The sequence below is a fragment of the Chionomys nivalis genome, chromosome 12 (assembly GCF_950005125.1).
Source record: "Chionomys nivalis chromosome 12, mChiNiv1.1, whole genome shotgun sequence".
In the NCBI taxonomy this organism is placed as follows: Eukaryota; Metazoa; Chordata; class Mammalia; order Rodentia; family Cricetidae; genus Chionomys; species Chionomys nivalis.
In genome coordinates this window covers 68,406,914-68,427,745 of record NC_080097.1, presented here as the reverse complement: position 1 = coordinate 68,427,745, position 20,832 = coordinate 68,406,914, and the positions used below count along the sequence as shown (strand labels likewise).

General features: G+C 45.4%; 1 protein-coding gene across 8 annotated transcripts in view; it reads right to left on the bottom strand.

Moving 5' to 3' along the window:
* Kcnma1 (potassium calcium-activated channel subfamily M alpha 1) overlaps nucleotides 1-20,832 on the bottom strand; it is a 740,126-nt gene that overhangs the window by 517,392 nt on the left and 201,902 nt on the right. For all 8 annotated transcript variants that reach the window (XM_057786232.1, XM_057786233.1, XM_057786234.1 and 5 more), the window contains exon 2: nucleotides 17,200-17,361. In XM_057786232.1, the coding sequence (XP_057642215.1) occupies nucleotides 17,200-17,361 (162 nt within the window). The remainder of the gene's footprint in view (nucleotides 1-17,199; nucleotides 17,362-20,832) is intronic.

Genomic DNA, 20,832 nt, shown 5'->3' with positions numbered 1-20,832 from the left:
GGAGGGACGGAGGGACGGAGGGAGGGAGGGGCCTAAGGTGAAGCTATACCAATGCTGAACACAGGCCCAGGTGAGCACGGGTCAAAGGCACGTCCCCACTGCCTTTCTGATGGTAAGATGGTAAGAGAATGAGAAGCACAAAGCTTGGTGAGCTTTTGAAGGAACAGACTGCTCAGGAACTGCAGGCACTCCTCATCTACCCACGGACACTCCGAGGTCTTGACTTCCTCAAGGTCATCTAGGAAGGCTGCAGCAGAGGCAGAACTAGAGAGCAGTTTTCTACTACCTCAGTTCCTTCAACAGAAGAGATTTGGTTTTCTCTTGTGTCTGGATTGTTCTCATATAGGGACTGGAGAAAGAGAGGCCCAGAGAGGCACATCGCATAAACTCAGTTGATAAATTGGTTTTTGTTGTTGTTGTTGTTTTGTATTGCTTTGTTTTTATTTCTTATCTGAGCTGTGTATATGTGCATGTGTGTTCATGTGGATGTGCATGCATGTATGTGTGTTCAGGTACATATGTGTTTGTGCATATGTGTTCATGTGGATGCATATATGTGTGCAGGTGTGCATGTGTATGTGCATATGTGTTCATGTGTATGTACATGTATGTGTGCAAGTACATATGTGTATGTGCATGTGTGTCCGTGTGGTTGTGGATGCTTATATGTGTACAGGTACATATGTGTATGGTACGTGCATGTGTGTTCATGTCGATCTGTATATATGTATGCGTGCAGGTACACATGCTTTTGTGGAGGCTAGAGGACAGCCTTAGGGGTCATTTCTCAGGCACCTTTTGGCTTTGTTTTTGCTTGAGATGGGGTCTCCCTCCTCAGTGTCCCAGAGTTCATCAAGTAGACTAGACTGGGTGGCTATAGAGCCCAGAGATCTGCCTGTCTCCACCTCCCCAGGATAGGGATTAATAGTGCATGCCATCACACCTGGCTTTTTTATGTTGGTCCATATTGACCCCAGATCACTGTGCTTACTAAGCAAGCGCTTTTACCACATGACATGTCTCTCCAGGTCTTCTTCTGGAAAACTCTGAGGTAGCTAGGAAACTACCCACCTCCTGGCTTAGAGGAAACCATAAGATCATGGCAGCTTCCCCAACAACACAGAAAGGATGCCTGTGAATAAACAGCTACCGAAAGCAACTGCCTTCCTTTTGAAAGGAGCTGTTCTCTGGGCAGGGACAGAGTCCTAGGTAGACAGCTCTGTTAGTGTCCAGAGTCCTAGGTAGATGGCCCTCTGAGTGTCCAGAGACCTAGGTAGGCAGCTCTCTGAGTGCCCAGAGGCCTAGGTAGACAGCTCTCTGAGTGTCCAGAGGTCTAGGTAGACGGCTCTCTGAGTGTCCAGAAGCCTAGGTAGGTGGCTCTCTGAGTGTCCAGAGGCCTAGGTAGACAGCTCTCTGAGTGTCCAGAGGCCTAGGTAGACAGCTCTCTGAGTGTCCAGCTTCAACATATACTCCCAAAAATTCATCACATCCATGCCCCTCTCCAGAAGCAAGGAGGGGGTCAGAACCTCTCTCTAGGGTCTTTTAAACCCCATGTCACAAAGTTCACAGGCCAACAGATGCAGTGGGCTTTGATAGTAGTCAGAGATCAGGGACTGCTGTCCCTTGAAATACAAACCTTATGCAGTGTGGCCTCTGTTTCATGCCATTATTGCTGTAGCTGTAGGCAGCTATGGTGGGTGCCAGCACTTCCTGTCCTCTTTCCTTCCACTGAGCTATTCCCTCCTTCTCTTAGGGGTGGCTCTTGCCACAGTCACAGAAAGGGGTGGGGTGGGAGACATTAAAAAAGAAAGAGGGCTAAGAAGATGGCCAAGGTCGTCTCTTGGCTCTCTAGTTAATCGGCTGGAACTTGGGCTTCCACGCCTGTGGAAGAGTCGGCGGGACTAGTCCATTTACTTTATGGATTAGCCCTTCTCTTATAAACAAGAAAGGCCCAAGGGCTGTTTGCCTAGGGTGGAGGCACACAGATATAGGAAACCTTGGATTCCCCAGTCTAAATTAAAACCTGTGCCTTTGCATGCTTATCCATTGTGATTCAAGCTACCACTCAGAGACTTCTGCCATCACCCTCCCCAGGCTGTCCATGTCGGTGCAAGGCTAATTTCATGGACTAAATTAACTGGATGGGCAAAAAGAGGGCCCTGGTACCTAAGAGGCTTGGGTGCATTTAAGTTTATCATTGTTCTGATTCCTTAAGACAGACTCAAGAAACAACTGGCAAGCCCTCATTCCCTCTCTATCCAAACAGGAAAGAACATTTCTTATGATAAAAAAATTCTGAGTCCAAATGGTGGCTTTGGGTTGGTGATGCTTCCCCCTAAACTTGTCTTTTCTGGAAGATGCCTTTTTCTGGACCCTGACTCTCTAAATGGGGCTTCTAGTCCTCCAGATTGGAGTGTTTAGGGCCCACAGGCACGAGTCCGTCTGCCTCCTCCTAAACATAGCCTAGCAAACTAAACTTGGAAGCGTCAGCTTGCATGTGGTCCCAAGTGTGAGCAACTTCATCACCGCCACGGTCTCTATTTTTGAGTCTCCCTACTAAACTTTCTCACAGCTGAAATGAAGGCTCTAAGGAGAATTACAGCTCCCTAAGAGACTTTTCTCACAAATAGCCACAGCTAAACACGCTTGAGAAGCGGGTGGGAAAACATTGCCAGCCCTGTATCACCGGTGAACTCTGAACTACCCATTCCCTACTACGCCTCCAGGGGGCACCAGCTCTCACTTGTTGGGAAGGAGGGAGGCGGGGCGGTCAGTCAGGCAGAAGGCTGGCTGGCTTTAGTCATAAACATATTAACTCAACCCCTGGGTTCCAGCAGCGGGGACTCACGGGATCTGAGACTAGAATTAGAAACATCAAGCTCCCAGGTCTGCTCAGGGACTGACTAGTGGGTCACTAAACTATTTCAAAACCCTGCTCCCTCCCCCATAGCATTCAAGCCAAATCAAGCATCCTACTTTCTGTTTTGCATCCCTTGTGCTGTGTAGAGTTTTCTGGTCTGGAAGAAACAATAGGTGTCTGTTGTCTTGAATGGTGGCTGATTTCTAAGAGGTTCTTCTCTGGGGTGTCTGTCAGGTTGGACAGAGATCCCTGAGGACATGCCTCATGTATTCAACTGAACCTACATTCACGCTTTCTTCTGCCAAAGTACCATGCCTTCCTGTGTCCATTCAACAGGTCTGTGGCCACTGCCTGACAAAATGTTACGCACATCTTCTCATGTGCAGTGCTGACAAGCCGTCTGAAATCAGCTATCTACCCAGTCAGGATCACACTACCTCCAGGGAAGACTGGGCATGGTGACCACACTGAGGGCCCATGGGACTCGCCTGTTATCCGGCCACAGGGTTTCCTGTGACACACATGCCCACAATATACAGTTCCAAGGAGCTGAGCACAGCCCTGCCTCTGACCCTTGAACAGTTCAGGGAGGCTGTATGTATAAAGAGAATTTCCTGGCCATCTTCACAACGGTGAGTCAGACTGGCATGAGCCAGTCCAGACTCAGAAGGACCAGACCTTGAATGGACCCAAATTAAGGGTGTGCACAGAGCAAACACTGACTGCCTAGTCCCATACCAGGGACTGCTTGTGATGCCCAGACCTTTCAGCAGTCTTGCTCAGAGCAGATTGGTCCTCTGAGAAAATGTTAAAATCAGAGAGGTCTCAAGTATCCTCTCTCTCTCCTCTCTCTCTCTCTCTCTCTCTCTCTCTCTCTCTCTCTCTCTCACTGTCTCTCTCTCTCTGTCTCTGTCTCTCTCTTCCTCCTCCCCCAGAGGATTTGTTCTCCCCCTCCCCACCTCTGTAACCTCCATGACAGCCCACTGTAACTGGTGCCAGATCTGAAAGGTAAGACAAACCATAAGAGCCAATGCTTATTACTAACTAACCACACAGAGACACTATTCGGGCATGTATTCACGAGCTTATCACCGCAACAGGAAGACCCGGAGTCTGTCATTATCCCATCATCAAGATGAGGAAATTGTGGCCTCAAAAGATGAAGCAATTGGCCCAGAATGAAAGCCCTGGGGAGAGGTAGAACAGGCATGGTATGGTCTGGCTGAAACCCCAGCAGCAAAAATACACAGAGGCCCTCTGTATTCCAAGGACCACACCATAGCTGCTCCTTGCCAAGAATTCAGGAGATGTGTTGTTACAAAGTGTTCTGTCTCACCTCCTGGTATGTTCTGATGACCCGATAAAGTGACTCAAAGAGCTAAGTAATGGAAGGGCACCAGTCAGATCCCTGCTTGAAGGGTGGAACTCCTAGCCTACAGCCCAAAGAAGATGAGAGGAACAGTTGCATTCATAAATACTAATCAACACATGAGGACTGGTTCCAGAGATGTGGATAGGTAAACGGTTGAGAAGACAAAAGCAGGCACCCCCCTCCTACCCTTCTCTTGGACATCCCAAAGTAGAGGAGTAACAGCACCATGAGCAACATCTGGGGACATTCTTGGGCCAACATGGAGCTTCCTCTCTCCAGAGCTGTCTGCTTTCTGACTCAATCCTTCATTCTCCCAAATGCTCCCCAGAGGCCAGAGAGGCCAACTTGCCAGCTAGTAAAATTAGCAGCTGGGCTTTTTACAGGGCACACTGGGGAGCCGGGCACACTGAGTGCTAGCTTATAGGCCAGCAGCCAGTGCGGGTTGAGGTACCTGCCCTACAGATCTGCATAGGAGTGTCCATCACATGAGGAGTAAGGGAGAGGGAAAGTCTGGACCATAAATGCCCAGGGAGAAGGGCCTGAGGTAGTCGACTACAGGAGAGCAGAAATGGGAAAAGGAGAATGGCCTTGCTATAACATTCTGAAGTTGAATGTGTCCAGCCCCTAGGCTAAGCCTGCTAAACCCAACAGAGAACTTGGTAGCTTAGGGCCACTGGGCTCCGGCCTCCATCTTTTCCTACACTCTGCATCGGACTGGGTTGAGTTTAGGGTGTTGTAATACGAGCGGCGGGGCTGCGTCCCCAGCACCCGTCTGTCCGCATGGCTTTACCCAAAATAATTACACGGAAACTGTATTCTTTTAAACACTGCCTGGCCCATTAGTTATAACTTCTTATTGGCTAGCTCTTACATATTGATCTAACCCATTTCTAATATTCTGTGTAGTACCACGAGCTGGCTTACCAGGAAAGATCTTAACCTGCATCTGTCTGGAGTGGGAGAATCTTGGCGACTCACTGACTCGGTTTCTTTCTCCCAGCATTCTGTTCTGTCTACTCCGCCTACCTAATTTTCTGTCCTATCAGGGCCAAGCAGTTTTCTTTATTAATTAACCAATGAAAGCAACAGATAAATACAAGACCCACCCCCATCATTTCCCCTTTTTGTGTTTAAACAAAAAAGAAAGGCTTTAACTTTAACATAGTAAAATTACATATAACAAAACAGTTATCAAGTAAGAATTACAGTTACAATATTTATATCTATTTTATCTCTTATCATAACTAAGGAAAACTATAACTAACCATTTTTCAACTCCATTAAAGACTTTAGAAGGATATAATATTACCTAAGCAAACAAGAAGTAAGATACTTCAAACTCTAGAAATGACAGAGACAACTCGCTGCCTGGACAGTCACCCAAAGTTTTTTTGTACCATTGGGGCATCCATCTTTAGCCTTTAGGCCTATAGTATCCAGCAGACATTTTCATCAAGCAGGAAATTCCAAAGACAGTTCAGTCACTTTTTGCTGTGTCCTGTAGAATGTCTCACAGACTCTTTCATGAGTCAGGAACCCCAAAAGATCATCTCACCTTTAGGCACGTTTAGCAGTCCTCTCCCTGTAGGTTCTCTGTGTCCAGCTTATGCATCAGTCCAGGCAAGAGCAGTTTCTTACCCAAATAGCTATCAAACTCCATAAGGAGCCTCTTTGATGCCCATCTTTTTCTTGAAGTAGATGGTGCTGCCAGGAGCAGACGTGTCTCATTGTCATGAAAAGCCCTAAGTTATTAAAACATTAAATGCCATATTCTGTAGTCTTTGAAAGGTATGAAGAATGCCTATCCAACTGAAATATATATCCAGAAAATCTAACTAACGTGACTACAAGCTTGACTATTATTTATGATTATCCATCAACAACCTATATTCCTAATTATACATTACATTTTAAAAATGAACTACACAATAAAAATACCTTTATCAAGATCAGAAATACATATAAATACAACAAAATTGACCTTAAAATCCATACCAATGTAAATTATTCATATCTATATCATATCCCTCTTTAAATGTAAAAGAACATTTATAAACAATATTTGGGAATATGGGTGCAGTTTTTTCAACAGATAAATACAAGACCCACCCCCATCATTAGGGCAGTAACACAGACGTGTTGTTCAGAAAGTGAGGAACTACTATGTCCTATCTGCTACCGTGTGCAGTGGGTAATGTGGGAACCAGACCCATTGGCCATTCAGGAAGAATTCACCAGTTTCAGAAAGGGTGGCAAACTTTTCACTGTCGGGATAGACAGGAATTGTTTTAGGCTGGAGATATTTGGGACTCTATGGACACTACTCAAGTCTTCACTGGATCGTGTTACAAAAGCAGGCACAGACACTATGTAAATGAATGAACATGGCTGTATAACAATTAAAATTTGTACACAATAAAATCTGAATTTCATATACTTCTCACTTGTCACAAAATATTCTTTAGATTTTTTTTAAAAGAAATTTGAAAATGTGAAAAACTATCTTTTGCTCCTAAGCCAAGCAAACAAGGCAGTGAGCCACTCTGTTCTACCCACGTTCTATAACCAGCAGATCCATGGGTAAGTTCAGCATGGTTACGCCTGTGTCATGGGAGAAAGGTCCCACAGGGAAAGATGAATGGAAGCTTCTGGTGCCAGTGAAATGGTTCTACGGGCGCTTGTTACCAAGCTTGATAACCTGTGTTCAATCTCAGCGACCCAAATGATCCAGGGAATTAAAAAATTAACTCCAAATTGTCTTATGGCTTCAACGTGTGTGCTGTGCTGTCTGGTTTTATATCAACTTGATACAAGTTAGAGACACCAGAAAGGAAGGAGCCTAAATGGAGAAAAGGCCTCCGTAAGACCCAGCTGCAAGGCATTTTCTGAAATTGGTGATTGATGGGGGGGAAGCCCCAGCTCACTGTGGGAGGTGCCATCCCTGGGCTGAAAGCAGGCTGAGCAAGCCATGTGGAACAAGCCAGTAAGCAGCACCCCTCCATGGCCTCTGCATCAGTTCCTGCCTCCGGATTCCTTCTCTGCCTGTGTCCCTCTCTTACATCCTTTGGTGATGAACTGCAATATGAAAGTGTATGTTGTAAACCTTTTCCTTCCAACTTGCTTTTTGTCACGGTGTTTCACTGCAGCCATAGAAACCCTGACTAAGACAGTGTACCACGGAACATCCTGGCCCCACAATACAATAAACGAATGAGTAGGATTTTTTGAATTAAAAAAAAAAGGCTGGAAGTTTGTGTAAAAAGAGAATGTTTTGTTCTCCTGCTCCGGATGCTTCCGTAAGCATCTATATGCTGGCATGCATGATAAAGATCAAATAAGAAATCAAGTTTGCACAAGTTTGCATTCCCACCAGCAATGGATGAGGGTACCCCTTTCTCCACAACCTCTCCAGCAAAGGCTATCATTGGTGTTTTTTATTTTAGCCATTCTGACAGGTGTAAGATGGTATCTTAAAGTTGTCTTGATTTGAATTTCCCTGATCACTAAGGAAGTTGAGCATGACCTTAAGTGTCTTTTGGCCATTTGAACTTCTTCTGTTGAGAATTCTCTGTTCATCTCAGTGCCCCACTGAGACAATGGGGATGTTCTATCGGGAATTCACCAAGGCCAGCTGGCCTGGGTCTGAAAAAGCATGGGATAAAACCGGACTTGCTGAACATAATGGACAATGAGGACTACTGAGAACTCAAGAACAATGGCAGCCGGGCGGTGGTGGTGCACGCCTTTAATCCCAGCACTCGGGAGGCAGAGGCAGGCGGATCTCTGTGAGTTCGAGGCCAGCCTGGTCTACAAGAGCTAGTTCCAGGACAGGCACCAAAGCTACAGAGAAACCCTGTCTCGAAAAACCAAAAAAAAAAAAAAAAAAAAAAAAAAAAACCCAAAACAAAACAAAACAAAACAAAAAAAACAATGGCAATGGGTTTTTGATCCTACTGCATGTACTGGCTTTGTGGGAGCCTAGGCAGTTTGGATGCTCACCTTACTAGACCAGAATGGAGGTGGGTGGTCCTGGGACTTCCCACAGGGCAGGGAACCCTGACTGCTCTTCAGGCTGACGATGGAGGGGGACTTGATTGGGGGAGGGGGAGGGAAATGGGGGTGGTGGTGGGGAGGCAGAAATCTTTAATAAATTAATTAATTAAAAATTAAAAAAAAGAAATCAAGTTTGTTCGAATTCCCAGGGAGCCATTTTTATCCTGCGGCATCTCTTGGACTCAATGTCACTTAATTAAAGCACTGAGGATTAATTTTGACCAATTGTCAGTGGTCGTGCACAAAATAAAACTGTGAACATCTCCAGCAACAGGAGGCTCACTCCTTTCAGTGGGAGCTGCTCAATGCCGTCACTCTGGTATTCATCGACCACTTGAATAAATGGTACTGGGTCACAAATAACAAGTGTCATAACTCCAGCACCTCTTCCACCAAGGTCCAAACAGTTATTTAATGACATAAAAATGTAATACATCATCTTTGACTTTTTGACTAACACAAAGTTCAAACACAGGATTAACTAAAGAGACACAATGGAAGATCTAGTGGGGAATTACTAGATGAGTTTTGGAGCCAAAGCCTCTTTTAGGAGTGCTGATGTCAATCAAACCTGCTGACTTCAAATAGGGTGGTTCGCTATCCAGAATGCAACCCCACAAGGTTTATACTGTTTCTGCTCCATGGAATAACTGCAGTTGATGAGATGTAGCTTTGCCCGAAATACAAAAGGATACATGTGAGGAATAGCATATTTGCCACCTCGCTCCACTGAGAAAGTAAGGGAGAGGATACACATGAGAAGCATGTCTCCCAACAGTACAAAGGGCAGCAATGTATGCCACATAGAAGATTCATTATGTTCCTTGCTCGTGAACTCAGGACTGCGAGGGGTGCACCCACACACTGAGGCAATGGGGATGTTCTATCAGGAACTCACCAAGGCCAGCTGGCCGGGGACTGAAAAAGCATGGGACAAAACCGGTCTCGCTGAACATAATGGACAATGAGGACTACTGAGAACTGAAGAACAATGGCAATGGGTTCTTGATCCTATTGCACGTAATGGCTTTGTGGGAGCCCAGGTAGTTTGGATGCTCACCTTAATAGACCTGGATGGAGGTGGGTGGTCCTTGGACCTCCCACAGGGCAGAGAAACCTGCTTGCTCTTTGGGCTGAGGAGGAAGGAAGACTTGATTGGGGGAGGGGGAGGGAATGGGAGGTGGTGGCGGGGAAGAGGCAGAAATCTTTAATAATTAAATAAATTAAAAATAAATAAATAAATAATAAATAATAAATGTAAAAAAAAAAACAAAAAAAAAAAGAAGATTCATTATGCACACATTCTCTCCCATCTCAGTGTCACTGATTCAGTGCCCTGTTCCCACAGCTCAACAGTGACCACACAGCTACGTCACCCCATGAACCCAATGGGGGTCACTTCTGTTTGAAAGGCACACTAAGTATGCATTTTCTCTTGAGCCCTCTGACATAAGAATAAAATGACCTGGGCTGGTTACATAATGTGTCAAATGCCACCCATGTGACCTGTTTAGAAAGATAAAGGGTGAGACTAGCATTTTGTTTCTCCATGCATTGATAAAGCATCCCCTAGACATTGAAGTAAACAGCAAATGTTTTCAGTTGGTGGAATTAGATTTGCATGCTTCCTGGAGCAATGTTCAAATGCAGTAGCATAAACAAATGGGGAAAGTAACTCAAATGAATGATGCTAAGGACTTTGTCTATGCCCAAGGAGGGGGTTACTGTATTGGGAAAAAAATCTTTTTAAGAGAGTCACAAAACACTGCATCTGTCACAGAGTTGACAGGAAGTCCTGGTAATGCATACATGGCTCAGACCTTGAGGTGAGGTTATCTTTAGCTACAAGACGAATTTCCTAGAGAGACAGTTGCTCTGAGATCAACACAAAAATGTGACTATTCAGAAATGAAATACCTGTGGAGATGATGACGGTGTCAATGGTGATGACCGCAGGGTGTGTGTGTGTCTGTGTGTGTGTGTGCACATGCGCCAGCTCATGTGCATGTGTGCCTGTGTCTTCCTGTGCCTACACCCTTCTTACTCGTAAACAGGTACTCTACTACTGGCTCACTCTTGTTCTACAAGACTCTCATTCCCTACCCCCTAATTTCTTTAGAAAGTAAAGGGATGATCTGTAGCTTGTGAAAGAAATCTGGCTCACCACCTGCTTCTGTCAATAAAGTTTTACTGGAATATAGTTACATTGTGGATGTTTGTGGCTGCTTTCGAACCAAAGTGGTAGAAGTAGTTATGATAGAATCTGCACAGACCACAAAATCTAACATGTTTACAACATGAACATTTACCAACCTTGAACTAAAATATCTATATTGATTTTAGGTTGATGAGTCTAAAAAGTAAAAACAACCAATCAAAAACTGTACTAAGCATTTCTTGCCCCATCCCTGTCTTTGTATATCACTTCAGCCTTTACAGGGGTTTAATCTGGCTCACAAAAATGTATGGAACACCTACCAGCATGTGTGCGTGCGTGTGCGTGTGCGTGTGTGTGTGTGCATGTATACACATTGCTTATATATATATATGTATATATATGTTTATATATATGTTTATATACACACATACACACACACAATCAAATGGAAAGTAAAACATTTGAGACAGAGAGGGAGAGAGAAAATAGAAACAAAGGAAACAGGGGGAGATCCCACATAGAATTCAAACCTGGTTTTCCATGTTCACATGGGCCAAACAATCTTGGCTTACAGTAGCCACCAGAAAGAGACACAACTCCTTTCCCAATTTAGAATAACCATGTTGTGAACTGACAGATGATCTCTAGTGAAAGCAGCTAATTTAATTTCTCCAAGAGTGTGTGCCTTCGGTAAACAAGGTGAAATGTAAGCAACACAGTCCTCAGCAATGCCCAAACATTTGAGAAGAGTCCTGAAGACATCTTCCTCTGCGTTGAAGTATCACTGAGCGTGGGCCAACTCCATATCCTAAAATGGAAATTGTCAGTAATTCTTCCAATATGTTTCAGAATTCTAAAATAAGCATGTACTCTTCTACGATTGTCCATCAGCATCTGTGGGAGACTGCTTCCCTGTGGGTACCAAATCTGAAGATGCACAGCCCTTACATAAATGGTGTAGTACTTTGCAGAGAGCCTCCGCATGCCCTCCCATAGGCTCAAAACTATCCCTCCATTACTTGTAATACTTCACACTATGTAAATGTGACGGAAATAACTGCTCCACTAAGTTTACCAGAGATGACATAAAAGAGGCCACACGTGTTCCGTGAGCTGCAGCTGTGTCTCACTAGTTTGATAGGTGATAGATAGAATCCATGGATGATGAACGCGAAGACGGAGGGGACAGATTTTTATTTTCACAGTCTTTAATTTGGAGGCTAGGGAGATGGCTCGGTGGTTAAGAGCATGTATGGTGTAGGCACAAGGACCTGAGTTGGAATTCCTAGCATCCAGTAGAAATTCAGGCATAGCTACACATTTTGGTAACCCCAGCATGGTAGGGTGGGAACAGTGGCAGGCGTATCACAGGAGCTCCCTGATCAGACAGCCTAGCCAAGCGATGAGTTCCCAATTCAGAGAGTCCCTGTCTCAGGGCAATATGACAGAGCTATGGAAAAGACAATGGGAGTCTTGCCCTGGACTCTATATCCATGTCTATAACCACAGGCATACAGGTCCAATATTCATAGCTTCTCTCTCTCTCTCTCTCTCTCTCTCTCTCTCTCTCTCTCACACACACACACACACACACACACACACACACACACCATAGTGTTTTTAATTAAAAACTTTTTAAGAAAATAAGTATTCTTGAATTTAAAATACTGAAACAAAGAAAGCAATAACTCTTGTCCACCTGGCATCACTCCAGTTTAGTATGGCTCAGGCCTGTTTCAGAGGAGGGCTCTGTCCCCTCACTCTTGCTGTTTTGGGACCAGAAAGCCTGGTCATAAAAAGAGAAACTGGGCAAAGGTCAGTCTGGAACCTTGGGGTCCAGGAAATCATCACTTTGGTGCTGAGACCCCTGCTGAATGGTGCTGACCACCTGCCACTTGTGACAGGGATGGAATTGTACAATTACACACTTAATCCAACAGTACGAGTAACTCACACTTGGGGTTTTCTTGCTCGTTGTTTTATGCCTGTATGTTGTACACAGCCAGAGCTGGTAAGAAATTATCATTTATCAAACACGGTGCTTTGCCAACAAGGTCAGACGGTATAGATTATCTGGGCTACTTGGCCAATCCTTTGCCAGCTGAACCTCACCCATCATATCCATTCTTAGGAGTTTCAACAGACAGGTGAAAGAGAGGCTCAGATGTGGAGACCGAGATCCTGAGCATGCATCAAGGGAAAGAGATTAAAATTTGAAAGAGGAAACTCAACAGCTGGTGTCTAGTATTGGTTTGGTCCCACTGCTGCAGGGATAAACATCTGGATAGCTCAAGACAAACACAGCTTTGGACTCAGAACAGGCATGGCAGCTTCATCCTGTGTGCTGCTATTTCAGCATAAAATCTGTGTTCTGCGCAGAGCCAGGCTCAGAGAACCCTTGGACACTGCTCTGTGCTAGAGGGATCCCTCGTTTCAAGGGGACCCAGCACCCTGGCAGGACTTTCTCTAAGGAGACCAGTTGACACTGTAGGTAGCCCTAGGCAAAAAGGCTTGGGCTGAACCTGCTTCTACCTGTGAGAGTTAAGGGGATCAGGACTCAGGTCCTCGGACCTGGTTCACTCTAAAACAGTAATGTTAGATTGTCCCAGCCAGAGTAACATCTGGTAGTGACTTAGAAGAGGCACTGTCCTTACAAGTGTAGTCATGATCCAGAAGGAACACTAAGTTGAGTGTCTAGAGTCCATGTGGCTACCCAGCTGCCACTGACAGCTGCTTTGCTTTCTGTCTTCCAAGCAAAATCCCTCCTTGAGGCTTGATTTTGCTCAGGGTGAGGGAGAGATGGATTCTTTGGTAAGATTAGCAAGCTTCCTTGTGGTGAGAGCCGGTGTGATGACTAGTTTTAATTGTCAACTTGACACAACATTGAATCACATGGGAAGACTGTCAGGGAAGGACTGTCTACTTTGATTTGACCTGTGGATATGTTTGTGGGGATTGCCTTCACTAAATGATGTGGGAAGACCTGCCCACTGTGGGCAATACCATTCCCTAGGCAGGGGTTCCTGAAATGCCTAAAAGGAGAAACTGAATGCAAGGAAGCAAACAGGTGGGCAGGATGCATTTGTTGATCTTCTAGTCTTGCCTGTGGATGTAACCAGCTCCTTCAAGTTCCTGCCACCTTGACTTTCCCACATGGTGAACTGTCACATAAAATTATGAGCTAAACCCTTTCCCCACTAAGTTGTCAGGATGTTTTTTCAGATCAACAGGAATGAAACTGGAACACGGCAATCCAACAACTATGCAGGATATGTGGCTGAACAGAATGGCCGGGTCCATGCCTTTCCACCTGAAGCAAAGGAACAGGGCTGACGCAGTGCCTGCAGGGCTCACAGGATGCTCTCCATAGTATCACTGATGGTACATGGGGAGTAGGGCAGTGGTCTTGGGAGTGCTTGGCCCTATGTACCCCAATTGTATACAATCAGGCATATCAACCTCCCTGACCTCTTGACCTGTTTACACTTCAGGCCTTGTCTTTTTGTCTTGTGCTATCACTGGAGTAGCAGCTCACTGCTCTAAGTTGTCTCAGGATCTCCCAGCTCGTTTCCCCTTCTGAGTAGCCACCCCCTCCCAGGTGGCTATACAACACTAACGCTAGCACCCCACTCTCAAAATATCCTTGTCCTACAAAGTTTGCTCATGTTCGGTAACTTGGTATTTTCAGGCCAGACTAGCTGTCTCCAGTCAACCTTCCAGGCTTTCTTTGAGCCCAATGCGTTGGTGTTCTTGGCCCTCGGCCTCATTGGACAATCCTTCAGAGTCCCATAATGCACTATGTTCTGCTCCCACAGCTTGCTTTCCTTAATGACATTATTTCCTCCCTTTGGCTTTTAAGATGCTAATTCCCTTTTGAAAAGGGACACTAAATGGAGGTGTGCAGTTAACCCTAAAATGTGTTCTGTCTTAGGCACACTTCCTAGCTGACCCACCAAGAACTCCCTTTTTCCCTCTGGTCAGATTTTGTTTGTTTGTTTGTTTGTTTTTAACACAGCATATTGCTATGTAACACAGGCTTTCCTTGAGCCCATGATCCTCCTGCCTCATCCTCTCAAGTCCTGGAAGGCACCACCACATTTAGCCTTTTTCTATTTTTTTGGTACTTGTCATTGAACCCAGGGCCTATGCAAGAACTCTATCACCAATCAGTGCCTGTGTTTGTTTCCCACCTCGTCAGACAAAACCTTTGGCCCAGAGCTGCTGCTAGGACCCCTCAGCTCATTCTGATGAAGCACACTGGCACTGGCTATCATGGCCCTGGACAGGAGCAGGTATAACATCCTTACCAACGCTGCCACTCTGTGTCTGTCATGGCCAGAGGAACGTATGTTCTTCTGGTAAACCATCGGGTGCTGTAGGAGTTCACTGAGAATGGACTGTCTCAGACCCAAGCATGTTTGTCTCAAGACCCCTCTTCTGTGATAAGCTGCCAGCCCCCAAACTCTGTGACAAAGAGGGTAGAACAGGCCAAGAGTAAAAGCATTGAAGTTTTGAGAACAACTAAAAGGGAAACTATTTCCAATAGATGTTACTATGGTTTACCCCATGATATTAAAATGTTTGCAATGGGAAAGAGAAGCTGGAAGTTCAGCAATGGGAAGACCAGCCATCTGGGAATTCTAACTGAGTGTCTCAACTTGCCCAATCCATCTCTGTTGGATGTTTTGTATACCAGTCTGATGGCCTTTTGATATCTACACACTGCATGCTATTTTTTCCTATACTTTATTTAAAAACTCACTCATTCAAAGTCTAAAGTATGACTTTCATAGATCATTCTCATGACCATGCAGAACTGCCACCATGTGTGTGGAAGGCATGACCTCACTCTTGTCACCCAAGCATACCCAGACCCAGAACCCAACCTCAGTTGTCTCTAGAGCAAAATTTACTCATAAACCGATGTGAAAGAGCGACAGAAATCTTCCTTACAGAATGAGAAGAGGAAATAGATGACAGTGGTCCCCACATCCAGCAGCAAACCACCCGCAAGTGTTCATTAGACCCTCTCCTGGTACACAAAGGACTCAACAGTCCCCCTGTCTTCTTTCTTGTAGCAACTGACCTTGTTAGCTTCTCTGTCCTCCAAAGGGTCAGCTTCCATTCCCTCTCTTTTGAACTTAGCTTTAAGCTAACACCAACATGACTTTATGGCCTGAGCTCATAGAAGGTCCCTTGGATCCCAGGGTCCTGTTCTCCTACCAGATTATTTGGCTTGTCCCTTGAGTTCCTTAAGCAGGGCATGCAGTGTCTTCCCCCCTCCCTCCAGTGGTGTGTGAGGCATCTATCCCACACACTGCCAGGAAGGATTTGAGTAAGTGAGACTCTCATCACCTTCTTCACTTGCATTCACCTCCTCACTGGAGAAGCAGTTTCTGGGGAACTATGTGTAAAACCCCAAGTCCCAGCTTTATCTTTGATCCAATGGCAGATTAGATCCCTAACTCTTGTCGGAACCCCCACTTCAAGCCCAGGAAGGGTGACCTACACAAAACATGTGCCAGAGTCACTGGGATAAGTCACCCGAACACATTGTCAGACAACTCCTGACCCAGAGCAGCCCAAGAAACCCACCAGTCAGTGCTGTGATAAGAAACCAGCCCACCTAGAGCAGGCAGAGGGTTGTCAGGAGTGGACCACAGTCCCCACCTGCCCAGTTCTTCCCTACTCTGCACTGAAACACTGGTAACTCCTACAACCTTCTATCCCCTGAAAAGTGATGGAGACATCACAATCCTGCTTATAACACACACACATACACACTACAATACACTCAACGCATATATACTATAACACACACACATACACACTACAATACACTCACCGCATATATACTATAACACACATATACACACTACAATACACTCACCATGGATATACTATGACACACACACACACTACAATACACTCACCACATATATACTATAACACACACATACACACTACAATACACTCACCGCATATATACTATAACACACACACATACACACTACAATACACTCACCACGTATATACTATGACACACACATACACACTACAATACACTCACCACATATATACTATAACACACACACACACTACAATACACTCACCACGTATATACTATGACACACACATACACAATACAATACACTCACGCATATATACTATATCACACACACATACAGGAGCTGCTCATAATCTCCATATGAGCACTGCAAGAGCTAGTTGGCAAAGAGCAGATGAGGACACTGCACCCAAGCAGACTGCTAGAGGACCGTAGTAACTTGTACAGGCCAACACCCTCCCTCTCCATTTCCCTCTTGCTCTCTCTCAGACAGGGTGTGGTAAGGATTAGAGAGACTCCTAGATCCTGGATTAACAAGCTCTAAACATATTTCTGGTTTGTGTTACTATGGCCCATCATTTATGCTGAGATAGTCCAGGTATAGTGTTTGTGTGCACATGTGTTTTTGTTCATGTATGTATACATCTGTTTTACTGACAGAGGCTGTTCAGTTCACCCCCCCAGGCAGGTTGTGAAAGCACGATACTAGCTCACTCGCTGTAGATGCTCCCATACTATTATAGACTTGGACATGTGTAAAGAGTACCATGCTGATCCATGATCTCAGAAGAGCAGTGGCCACTCATCCAACTTGGCCTCGAGAAAACTCAGAGCATCGTCACCTTTCCCAAGCAAATCCCTTTCCCAGATGCAAGACCGCCTCATTATGGGAGGGGCTAAGGACTCACCAGAACTCTGCCAGTCAGTGTCTGGGCAGATATCATCACCCCTGCCCAGTCCTTCACGGAAGTCATCCAGCCGACCTCGGCTGCCACCACCTCCTCTTTTTCGTCCACTGGTTTGAGGGTACCATCTGCCTGGCTGGAGCCATTATTTATCTTCTGGGCCTCCTGGCAACAGAAAGAATCAGAGTTGAGTCAATAGGAAACAACCAGATTTAAATAAGATGCCCACCTATACAGAATCAGAACCCGAAGGGGTTCCCAGATGAGGGAATGTGACTTAAAGATAGAGGCAGAGGAGGAGAGATGGTTAAGGATTTTATTTTATTTAGTTTGGTTTAAAAAAAAATCAAGCTGTGGAGGTTGCTTAATGGCTAAAGCACTTTCCATGCAGCTGGGAGGATATGAGTTTAAATCCCTCAAACCTATGTAAAAGCTAGGCACAGCAAAGCACATCTGTGACTCCAATACTCTTATACAGAGATGCAAGGCGGGGACGGGAAGATCTCCAGAAACACATGACACACAGGTCAACCAGCCTGGCAGCATACACAATAGAGACCAACAAAAGAGGTGTCCTGTCTCAAACAAGGTGGACAGACAGGACTGTTACCCAAGGAGGCCCTCTGACCTCCACAGGCACTCTCTGACACACAAAGGATCCTTTTTGAAATTTCCTTTTAGAATACTCTTGGAATGGGAAGAATACTGGCATTTTCTCTGACCACTTTAAAGGCAAAGCAACAAACCTGTCCCTGATCACAGAGTGTTAAAGAGGGGGTGCAGTCAGCGCAAAATTTTCTCCACACAAGTCATCATACCTTCGTAGAGCCAACCCCATTTCTCTTTACTAATTTCCCATCTTTTCTCCTGTCTATGGCATTCAAGAGGGACTCATGATGGACCCACAATGGTTCTAGCAATACAGACTGTTGGATCGGGCATTTGGGCAAGACCCCTGGCAAGACCCACTTGGGCCAGGGATAGGCAGATGATCTCTGTCAAGGCAATATGGCGCAAGCATGGTACATATGCTGAAACAGGTAGGGGAAGGGATCCATCCCTGAAAAGGAAGACAACACAGAGCAAAGATGTGATGGAATACCAATGTCTGCATCTGAATGCCTGGGTCCAGCTGTGCCTACAGTCCAGATCCCAGAACTTGAAATACGCTTGAAGAAAGAAGGCCTCAGATATCCAAACCCCACATGAAGCTGTCATTGATACACCTTTGCACACAATGTGCCCTGAGGTCAGGATGCTCCCATTCTGGCCTCTGTCTCCTTAGGTTTTCCCTCATGCACTCCCCACTTCCCAGTAAAGTCTTTCTCACTATTCTCTGAAAACGTCATGCCAACTGCTTTGCTTTATTGTTTCCAATAACAATAATATACTCTATAATTCACTTACTTATTTCATTTACACTCCTAATCCAACACTGCTGTCAGCTCCTATACCTAACACGGTCTTAAGCACAAAGCTAGCACAATAAACATTGATGAAGCTAGGCATGGCGGTACACACCTATAATCTCAGGAGGCTGAGGCAAGAGGATTGTCCACAAGTTAAAAACTAGCCTGGGCCACAGAGTCCAAGCACACAAACCAAAACTACAACAAAAAAGCAATCAAAACTTTGAATGAATGGATACAAAGAAATCTGAGTATCTGTTCATTGTCACCTCCAGAGCCTGGGTTTCGGATACCAAATGAAATATAGGCTTCTCAGCCAAATTTGGATTTTAGATAAACAAATACCTTTATAAATATGTCCAAAAATGCATGGCTTTTACATACAATAAAGGCTCATCATTCATCTAAATCAAATTTAACTAGACCCATGCTCAAACACCCACTGAGATTATTAGTGCTGATGGAGATAGAAAAATATGTCAGTAAATTATACTCATCATTTATAATCCTGGTATCAATTTACAAAGAGAAAAACACTGGGGATCATTGTGTTTTGGCCTAAAGTGAGACTGGGAAATGGGAATTAAATAAGAGGTGGAAACCTCCTGCAAAGAAAAGGGTGGGCCCAGTAAGAACAGGGAAGCAGGAAGAGTGGGTTTGCAGAGGTTCCCGATGCCTGCTCCTCTCTCACTGGCCAACCCTGGCTTAGATAGAGTAGGGTTGAGAAGCTGGGCTGTAGGACTGAATGCTCATGGTATTTTACTCCCCAGTGTTTGAAGCTGAAGGAGCTGGAACAGTGGGATCCTGGGAGGGGGAGGCCTCAGACCATCTGCTGATTTGTGTGACATCTGCCTCTCAAACCTACTAGGCTAGTCTCATTGGTCTGCTAACTCTGGTCCTCATGCTGAGATCAAGGGGTGGGTCTCCAGGAAGATAAGATGTGATCCTTGGCAGCCATGGTAACCAAGGTGCACATTCAAAAATGAAATCTAGCCCTGTCTCAACTTCAGGGACTACCTACCCTGTGAGATGGGGGAAAATATTGTTTGCTCTGTGGAACTAAACGGTGCCCAATGGCACGTAGCAGACTCAGTTACTAAGTCCAGAAGGCCTACCCCTGCCTCACATTGGACACTCACTCTGAATGTGGTGGTTCAGTCTTGAGCCAGCACCAACATCAAAGCACAAGGTACATTAAGTTACTCGGGGTGTCAGATCCACTCTAGAAACTGCAGTTTTACCTGGTGGTCAACACCTGAGGTCAACCTAGGGAACCATAGGCCTTGTGTCCATTCAAAACAGACCAAAGACCTTAACTCCAGCACATTCCTGGAATCTTCAGCCAACACTACCTGCTACTTTCAGAACTGGCCCGTGAATGGTGAGGGCTGAGAGGAAGATAGACTTTCAAACCAGCATTTTTGAGTTGGCTTCTATTTGGTTGTTTTTGAGACAGGGTCTTGAGTAGCTTCAAGTGCCTCAAACTAGATCTGTAGACAAGGATGACCTTGAATTTCTGAGCTCCCCTGCCCCTACCACCCAAGTACTGAGATTAGAGGCGTATACTATCACTTCCAGTTCGTGCCAGACTGGAAATCAAACTCAGGACTTAGAGCACGCTAGGCAAGCACACGACCAACTGCGCTACACATAACACCAGACAACTGGGCTCTGGCCACCAGGAAGCCCAATTTCCTGCTGCTTGAGCCTGCTGCCTCAAAGGACAGACACTTTTCAGCATGGAAAAGGCCCAGAGGCAGGAGTTCCCTGCAGCCCCCATGGTTTTAATGCATCTATAATTCACGGCGTAAGAGGTACACAGTGCATTGCATGCTATTCCTCCAACCCTCTTACCTATTGTTTTACAAGGCATTCATTATTTTAATTGCTTTATGATAGGCAGGGAAAAACACAAACTAACAGGAGATAATGCCCTTGTTATTATTTGCTTATACTAGATGTTGTGAGCTTAATTACCACGTGTGGGAGGCAGGACTGGGGGAGGGGCCACAGAAGCAGGGAGCTACATCAAGCCCTGTGCCAGCCCGCCAGGTTAGCTTGGGGTTTCTGTGCCTGAAAGGCAAAGACCTGCAACCCTCTACCAATGTTACGCCGGAGGAAAGTGGGTGGGACCTAGAGGGCTAAGGGGCCCTGTTGAGGGCATGCAGGAGGTAAGGGGTGTTCAGTTAGAGCTTATTAGAGCAGCAGGGGTCCCCATCTATGGAGC